Source organism: Natator depressus, chromosome 27 (assembly GCF_965152275.1).
Source record: "Natator depressus isolate rNatDep1 chromosome 27, rNatDep2.hap1, whole genome shotgun sequence".
In the NCBI taxonomy this organism is placed as follows: domain Eukaryota; kingdom Metazoa; phylum Chordata; order Testudines; family Cheloniidae; genus Natator; species Natator depressus.
Genome location: NC_134260.1, coordinates 15,344,371 through 15,353,357, shown reverse-complemented (window position 1 = coordinate 15,353,357; position 8,987 = coordinate 15,344,371). Strand labels below are relative to the sequence as shown.

At 69.5% G+C, this 8,987-nt stretch overlaps 1 protein-coding gene across 1 annotated transcript in view; it reads right to left on the bottom strand.

Annotated features, from left to right (window-relative positions):
• Positions 1 to 315: 315 nt before the first annotated feature.
• CNTNAP1 (contactin associated protein 1) overlaps positions 316 to 8,987 on the bottom strand; it is a 29,657-nt gene continuing 20,985 nt past the window's right edge. The window contains 8 exon segments of the mRNA XM_074940379.1: positions 316 to 1,280; positions 1,596 to 1,643; positions 2,144 to 2,374; positions 2,695 to 2,788; positions 3,065 to 3,192; positions 3,621 to 3,848; positions 5,435 to 5,674; positions 7,362 to 7,580. Of these exon segments, the coding sequence (XP_074796480.1) occupies positions 1,090 to 1,280; positions 1,596 to 1,643; positions 2,144 to 2,374; positions 2,695 to 2,788; positions 3,065 to 3,192; positions 3,621 to 3,848; positions 5,435 to 5,674; positions 7,362 to 7,580 (1,379 nt within the window). The 3' untranslated portion in view covers positions 316 to 1,089.

Here is an 8,987-nt window from a genome sequence, read left to right as displayed (position 1 = left end):
GGGCTGGGGGTGTTGCACTCTGTCAGTCTGCCTTTATTTGCACATCGTCATGTGTCAGTCAACAAAACAGCTGTAACAAATAAAACGCCCGGCAACGCCAGGCCTTTGGGTCACTCCATGCATGGCTGCCCAGCGCGTGAACTGGAGCGGTCCCGGGGCCGGCTGCTCTCAGCAGGGCTTGACCCTCTGGGAGAGACGTAGCACCCGCTGGCCTGTGCCCCAGGACCCACTCAGCCGGAGCAGCCGCCCTGGTTGCTTTTTGTTTTTTATACAAACAGAATAAAAAGACGAAGTGTGTGTCATCGACTGGTCAGCAACAAAAATGGTAGAAAGACTCCGAAGATCTTTACCTGGTTGTACGAGAGCAGCGAAGTGCGGGGGGAGGGGGCGTGCACGAGTGAGTGCCGTTGCAGACCGCGGCCGGGGCGCAGAACACGCTCGCTGGCCGTGTTCCAGTGCTCTATAGTGCATGGGTCACTTCACGGCTTTTGCTAAGCGAGCAAACAAGCGGGAAATCTAGCTGCTAGCATCGCCAGGCTGCCCCACCCAGGTTCTCTTGGCACAACCGCGTCTCCTCCAAGGGGAAGCTGCGGTGGAGTTTATAGGGGCGGTGGGTTGGCAGCCCCCATACGTGCCTCACTGCCCAGGCCTGGGCGGAGATGGCGTCTCGGGGTAGGCCTGTATCACCCCCCGGGGCTGATGTCCTGTCCGTGGGGGGGCAGGAGAGATTGCAGCAGCTGGTTCCAGGGGCACCGGGGCGGGGGTTATTCTGCGTGGCTCGGTGCGCAGGGCAGGGGGGTTGTTACCACGCCAGCACTCGGCTCGGCGTGATTCCAGGAGGAAGACGTGGGCCCTGCCCGTGGGGCTCCCAGGCTAGACGGTGCTCGGCCCCAGGCAGCCCTCGGAGCGGCGTGGGCAGGGGAGGTGCAGCGGGAGGGGAAGGAGCAGACGCCCCAGCCGGAAGCTGGGTTCTGGCAGTCCTGGGTTGCTTGGCCCCTTTGGTCCGGCAGCGCTCGTTCCCCTCCCAGCACCGAGCAGGAGGTGCCAGCGCCAGAGGCATTGACCCCTTCCTTCCCCCGCAGCCGGTGGCTATTCGCCTTTCGCCTCCTCCAGGATCTGGGGCAGGTTCTGGTCCTTGTGTGGGACCAGGGGCTTGCTGGGGCCGTGGTAGTCCTGGACGGCCTTGGGCTCGTTCGTGTGGTACGAGCCCTTGTAGCGGTGGTGGTGGAGATGCAGCAGCAGCAGCAGCCCGGCCAGGAGCAGCAGCAGGAAGGTCACAACTACGGGGAAGGAGGAAAACAGCCGTGAGCGCGTCTCCCTCCTGCAGCCGTGGCCTGAGCCCTCTCTCCTGCCACAGCATGGCGGGGCACCCGAGCCAGGCTGGGCCCTGGAGCCCAGATCCTCACGCGCGCGCAGCTGGGCCAGCGACCTCCCCCGGCTCAGCTATGGGCCCAGCCCCGTGCAACCAGAACCAAGTCCTCCCCCGAGCCACCCCTGCGGGCAGCCCCTTGGCATGAGAGCGGGTGCACTCAGCGGCCAGCAGAGAGAACCCAGCCCTGCTGCCGGCTGATCCAACGCGCGGCCAAGTCACTCACAGCCGGTGACGATCCCGATCCAGCCGTCATCGTGCACGTGGGGGAACTCTGCAAGAGACACATGGCCATGGGGTCAGCTGGGGGGACCAGGGGAGTCAGCCGGGGGGGCAGGGCCACAGGATCAGCCTCAGGAGAGTGGGCAGATGGGGCAGGGACAGGCTCTTTGGGTGTCACTGCCTTTGTTAGGCTGATATCTGGTGCATGGCACAGTCCCGCCCCCCCAGCCCACATGCACCCAGTGGGAGGTGGTGGGGCCAGGATGCTGCAGCCACGGACCTGCCCCCAGCCCTCCCGCTGCTGCGCTGCTGGCTGGGGCTGGTGCCGGGCTGCCCGGCAAGAACAGCTCCCCCCAGTGCTGCAGGGCAGAACCCAGGAGTCCTGGCTCCCCACCCCCTGCTCTAACCAACTAAGACCCCGCTTCTCTCTCAGAGCTGGGACTAGAACCCAGGAGTCCTGGCTCCCTCTAACCCACTCAAACCCCCCTCCTCTCCCAGAGCAGGGGCTAGAACCCAGTGCCGATGGGCAGGGTTGGCACGAGTCCTCCCTACCTGTGCCCATGTACCAGGGGTCCATTTCGGGAGGGATGTCCAGGATGCTGAGGGGCATGGAGCCGCAGTTGGACTCCACCAGCTCCCCCTTGATGTTGTAGGGCACCAGCCTACCGCTGGGGCGGAAGATGGCTTTGAGGGGCAGGATGCTGTTGAACTTCACCCCCGACAGGCAGCCCGAGAAGCCGGGCGTGTTGTACTTCTGGATCTCGGGGTCAATCACGCCTGTCTCTGCAGAAGCACGGACAGGAGGGGGTTAACTGGGGCAGAGCTGGGAGGGGCCAGGGGTCTCCCCCAGTGGGGAGGGGGAGCAGGCTACCCTGGCCCCATAAGGCTGGTTAGGAGTTTCAGCTTCCACGAGCCGGGGGCGGGTGAATGGTCCCCAGTCTGTCCAAGGTGGCCACAGCCAGGGGCCCTGAGCTGCCAAGGAGCGGGGCAGTTCCCAACGGGGGGGCAGAGGGGGCAGGGCAGTTTCCTGGGGGCGGTGGAGGAGGACAGGCAGTTCCCCGGGGGGGGGCAGGGGGCAGGCAGTTCCCCAGGGCCCTGCTTACCCATCACGCGCCCAAGGTATAGGTTCTTGGGCGAGTCCAGCTTCCTGTCCACGAACAAGGAGAACTGCTGTTCCGTGACGGGGAAATAGTCCACCTGGGGTGAGAGTGAGAGGCCTGGTCAGCCCCCCCCGAGCCTGCTGCCCCCCAAACCCGTTCAGCCACCGACCCGGCAGCTTCACTGCGTCCGCTCAGCATGTCCTCGCGGGAGCCAATCTGGGGTCCAGCCACTCAGCACCAGCCAGAAAGTCTCATGTCCCCCCCGACCACGGCAACCCTGCCTGGCACCCACCTCCCCCCTGCCTCCGCGGCCCCTGGAGCGGGTCCCTGCCGGGCAGGCCTGGCCCCAGCCCGCGGCCCCGCCCGGCGGTACCTGGGTGTAGAGTGTGCGGTTGACGCGGGTGATGTTGATGCGATGGGGTCTCCCGTCCGTCACGGGCGTGGTGGTCAGTGGAAAGATGTAGGGGCTGGTGCCCAGCTGGTAACGCAGCTGCAGGCTCCCTGCCGAGGCAAGGCCCAGAGCGATGAGCAGGGGCCAGCTGGGAGCGACCCAGAACCCAGCGCGGGGAGGGGCCGGCCCCACAGTTAGACCCCCCAGTAAGGCACCGGGGCCTGAGGATCCCTGACAGGGAGGGGACGTCAGCTCTGGGCCAAGACCCCGGGAAGGTGGGGAGGGGGCGACACCAGTCTGAGGTTGTGGGGGGAAGTGGCCCTGGCTCTGGCCCTGGGCAGGCAGGGTGTGGGGGGCCCTGGCTCCGGCCCCAAGCGGGCAGGGTGTGGGGGGCCCTGGCTCCGGCCCCAACGGGCAGGGTGTGGGGGGGCCCTGGCTCCGGCCCCAACGGGCAGGGTGTGGGGGGGCCCTGGCTCCGGCCCCAAGCGGGCAGGGTGTGGGGGGCCCTGGCTCCGGCCTGAGGTCCCTGGGCTCTCACCGTCCTCCCGGATGAGCACGGCCAGGTAGTCCCTGCGGAAGGAGCTGACGTAGAGCAGGACGGCGGGCGCGGTGCCGGTGCGGAAGCTGAAGCTGAGCTCCTCGCTGGTCAGGTTGTAGCCCGGCAGCGGCTGGCTCAGGATGCTGGCGAACTCGCGGGCGGCCGAGAGCTCGGCCGGCAGGATGTTGTAGCGAACCCAGGTGCCCGGCTCGAAGTAGGCGCCGATGTCTGCGTGGGGGGCACGGAGGGAGTGAGGGGGCCTGGCCTGAGGTGGGGGGCAGCTACGTGCCCCACAACTCCCCCCTTGCGCCCCAGCACCCTTGGATACAGGATCCCTCTGGGGCCCCCCCACGTCCCCAGGGATCACCCCGGGGAACACAGCCTGCCCCACTGCTGGCCCTCTGGGCCTGTGACACAGGAACCTCGATACAGCTCCACTCACCCGGCCTCTGGGCGGGCGGCTCTGACCCCGCTCGCCCCGCCCCTCACCCCGGCCTCTGGGCGGGCGGCTCTGACCCCGCTCGCCCCGCCCCTCACCCGGCCTCTGGGCGGGCGGCTCTGACCCCGCTCGCCCCGCCCCTCACCCCGGCCTCTGGGCGGGCGGCTCTGACCCCGCTCGCCCGCCCCTCACCCCGGCCTCTGGGCGGGCGGCTCTGACCCCGCTCGCCCGCCCCTCACCCCGGCCTCTGGGCGGGCGGCTCTGACCCCGCTCGCCCGCCCCTCACCCCGGCCTCTGGGCGGGCGGCTCTGACCCCGCTCGCCCGCCCCTCACCCCGGCCTCTGGGCGGGCGGCTCTGACCCCGCTCGCCCCGCCCCTCACCCCGGCCTCTGGGCGGGCGGCTCTGACCCCGCTCGCCCCGCCCCTCACCCCGGCCTCTGGGCGGGCGGGCGGCTCTGACCCCGCTCGCCCGCCCCTCACCACGGCCTCTGGGCGGGCGGCTCTGACCCCGCTCGCCCGCCCCTCACCCCGGCCTCTGGGCGGGCGGCTCTGACCCCGCTCGCCCCGCCCCTCACCCCGGCCTCTGGGCGGGCGGGCGGCTCTGACCCCGCTCGCCCGCCCCTCACCACGGCCTCTGGGCGGGCGGCTCTGACCCCGCTCGCCCGCCCCTCACCCCGGCCTCTGGGCGGGCGGCTCTGACCCCGCTCGCCCCGCCCCTCACCCCGGCCTCTGGGCGGGCGGCTCTGACCCCGCTCGCCCGCCCCTCACCCCGGCCTCTGGGCGGGCGGCTCTGACCCCGCTCGCCCCGCCCCTCACCCCGGCCTCTGGGCGGGCGGCTCTGACCCCGCTCGCCCCGCCCCTCACCCCGGCCTCTGGGCGGGCGGGCGGCTCTGACCCCGCTCGCCCGCCCCTCACCACGGCCTCTGGGCGGGCGGCTCTGACCCCGCTCGCCCGCCCCTCACCCCGGCCTCTGGGCGGGCGGCTCTGACCCCGCTCGCCCCGCCCCTCACCCCGGCCTCTGGGCGGGCGGGCGGCTCTGACCCCGCTCGCCCGCCCCTCACCACGGCCTCTGGGCGGGCGGCTCTGACCCCGCTCGCCCGCCCCTCACCCCGGCCTCTGGGCGGGCGGCTCTGACCCCGCTCGCCCGCCCCTCACCCCGGCCTCTGGGCGGGCGGCTCTGACCCCGCTCGCCCCGCCCCTCACCCCGGCCTCTGGGCGGGCGGCTCTGACCCCGCTCGCCCCGCCCCTCACCCCGGCCTCTGGGCGGGCGGCTCTGACCCCGCTCGCCCGCCCCTCACCCCGGCCTCTGGGCGGGCGGCTCTGACCCCGCTCGCCCGCCCCTCACCCCGGCCTCTGGGCGGGCGGTGGCACTCACCGCGGTTGCAGAAGGGCCCGTCGAAGGCGGAGAGGCTGCAGTTGCAGGTGTAGTGGCTGTAGTGCTCCACGCAGAGCCCGCTGTTCTGGCAGGGCACCCGCGGGTGCTGGCAGTAGCCGGTGCAGTTCACCCGCACGCCCGCCGTCTCGTTGGCCTTGCCCTCCAGGTTCAGCGTCCGCCCGTTCATGCGCAGTGCCCGCAGGCAGCCCAGGAAGGGGCGCAGCCGGTGCTCGGCCGAGCCTGGCCCGCGGGACAGAGCGCGTCACGCCTGGGATGAGCCAGCGCCACGGCTGCCCCCACCATGGGCCCTGCGCTGCCAGGCTGGGTTGGACGGTCGACCCCGAGGTCACGGGTTCAGTGGCCCCAAGGGAGGATCGGCAGAGCCCCAAAGCACCGACTCCCCCAGGGAAATTGACCTTCACCCTTCGCTAGCATCCCTGCTCAGGGCTCAGAGCCAGGGAACACCCCAGCCCCCAGGAGAGGCCCCGAGTCTCACCTGATGGGGAAACTGAGGCACGGAGAGACGAAGGGACGTGCCCAACATCACAGAGGGAGTCAGTAACAGAGCTAGGCAGAGACCCCAGGAGTGCTGGCTCCCAACCCCCCGCTCTCACCACTAGCCAGTGCTGCACTGAGACTGAAGAAGTGGTTTGAGCATTGGCCTGCTAAATCCAGGGTTGTGAGTTCAATCCTTGAGGGGGCCATTTAGGGATCTGGGGCAAAAATTGGGGATTGGTCCTGCTTTGAGCAGGGGGTTGGACGAGATGACTCCTGAGATCCCTTCCCCCCTGAGATTCTAAGTGCTGAGGGAATGTGGGCTCTGGGGCTGGCTTGTGTTTCTGTCTGTACCCTTGTAACGTTTGAACGCCACATCTGAGCAGTTCCCAACGCCCAGGGAACATTCTCCATTGGAACGGTCAGACCCTGGGGGATTCTGGGAAAAGGGGGCCCCAGGGGGATGCATGGCGCCCCTGCCAGCTGCCTAGCACAGCCGCAGGGTCACACACCTTGCAGCTCTCTGGGGATCAAATCAAACAAAACCACAAACAGCTGGGTGCCACACGGTTAACCCCTAGCAATCCCCTGGCCCCAGGGCGGTGCTCGGCCAGGAGGGGAGGCCAGGCCCGGCCCTGCCCCATTGCTCACTGCCTACTGAGAGTCGCTCCATGCGGGGGCACCAGCCTGTGCTCGTTGCTTCCAAACCAGAGGGGAGCAAGGTACTTTGGGGAGAGAAAAAGGAGACACCCAGAGGCCCTGACATGGGGGGGGGGGAAATGGGGACCTGGCTGCAGAGGGGCATGGAAAGGGGGTACAGAACCTAGGGGGGGGATGAAGGGAGGTCCATGGGGGGATGTTAGGAGCCCAGGGTGTGCAGAAAGCTGGGTGGGTAATTCTTGTCTGAAAAGCCCAGTGACTCTGGTTCCCCTCTGGCGATGCACCGCTCCCCCTGGGTCACCATCTCCCCGGGCCAGGGGCAAGCGGGGGACTGGGCTGGGCTGCTGCTCTCAGACAGACCCGGCAATGACTGAGGGAAGTTGCCAGAGCTCCAGGGAGATGAGGCTGAGGGATCGGATAGGGTGAGGGGCTCTGCTGGGCGGTGGGGGAACCCGAGGGCTCCTCTCACAGCTGCAGGGCTCCCCCTTGCAGAAAGGGGGGCAAGGGCCTGGCACACTAATGGCGCCCTGGCCTGGGGCTGGTTACAGATCTGAGCAGAGCACTCTTTAACGCCAGGACATCCCCACCCGTTGGCTAAGGAGCAATGCAGCCAGGGCAGCCCAGGGAGGCCCTTAGCCTGGCGCTAAACCTGCCGTGCCAGCTGCAGGACTCCTGGGTTCAGGGCAGCCCCAGTCTCTAAGGAGAGGAGCTGGAGCATCCCATATTTGCTGTTGGGCTGGGGAAGGGGCCCCAGGCTCTGCCCTTCGCTCACCGACGTAGAGGGGCCTGTCGAACTCCAGCCGGACGTAGCTCTGGGGCGGGGCCAGCCGCACCACCCAGGGCAGCTTGTCCACTCGCAGCCGCGCCAGCTTCACGTTGATCTCGGCCTTCACCTGGTGCCACTCGTCATCGCTGAAGGGGACGGGGGATCTCACCGTCAGGTTCTCGTCCCCATTCCCAATGTCGTACGCGAACACCACATCTCTGGTGGCTGGGGAAGCAGGGGAGATCAGCTCTCGGGGGCTCCCGGCCCCCCAAAGTCCTGCCCAAAGCCCCTGCAATCCCAGCCCTGGCCCCCGCTTGTCACCCTGCAATGGCTCTGCCGGTTCCCCTCAATCCCAACCCGCAGCCCCTGCAATCCCAGTTTCGCCACCCACCTCATCACCCTGCGACGGCTCTGCCGGTGCCCCGCAATCCCGACCCACAGCCCCTGCAATCCCAGCCCCGGACCCCACCCGGTCACCCTCTGACAGCCCTGCCGGTGCCCCTCAATCCCGACCCGCAGCCCCTGCAATCCCAGCCCCGGACCCCACCCGGTCACCCTCTGACAGCCCTGCCGGTGCCCCGCAATCCCGACCCGCAGCCCCTGCAATCCCAGCCCCGGACCCCACCCGGTCACCCTCTGACAGCCCTGCCGGTGCCCCGCAATCCCGACCCACAGCCCCTGCAATCCCAGCCCCGGACCCCACCCGGTCACCCTCTGTCAGCCCTGCCGGTGCCCCTCAATCCCGACCCACAGCCCCTGCAATCCCAGCCCCGGACCCCACCCGGTCACCCTCTGACAGCCCTGCCGGTGCCCCGCAATCCCGACCCACAGCCCCTGCAATCCCAGCCCCGGACCCCACCCGGTCACCCTCTGACAGCCCTGCCGGTGCCCCGCAATCCCGACCCACAGCCCCTGCAATCCCAGCCCCGGACCCCACCCGGTCACCCTCTGTCAGCCCTGCCGGTGCCCCGCAATCCCGACCCACAGCCCCTGCAATCCCAGCCCCGGACCCCACCCGGTCACCCTCTGACAGCCCTGCCGGTGCCCCTCAATCCCGACCCGCAGCCCCTGCAATCCCAGCCCCGGACCCCACCCGGTCACCCTCTGACAGCCCTGCCGGTGCCCCTCAATCCCGACCCGCAGCCCCTGCAATCCCAGCCCCGGACCCCACCCGGTCACCCTCTGTCAGCCCTGCCGGTGCCCCGCAATCCCGACCCGCAGCCCCTGCAATCCCAGCCCCGGACCCCACCCGGTCACCCTCTGACAGCCCTGCCGGTGCCCCGCAATCCCGACCCACAGCCCCTGCAATCCCAGCCCCGGACCCCACCCGGTCACCCTCTGACAGCCCTGCCGGTGCCCCGCAATCCCGACCCGCAGCCCCTGCAATCCCAGCCCCGGACCCCACCCGGTCACCCTCTGTCAGCCCTGCCGGTGCCCCGCAATCCCGACCCGCAGCCCCTGCAATCCCAGCCCCGGACCCCACCCGGTCACCCTCTGACAGCCCTGCCGGTGCCCCGCAATCCCGACCCGCAGCCCCTGCAATCCCAGCCCCGGACCCCACCCGGTCACCCTCTGTCAGCCCTGCCGGTGCCCCGCAATCCCGACCCGCAGCCCCTGCAATCCCAGCCCCGG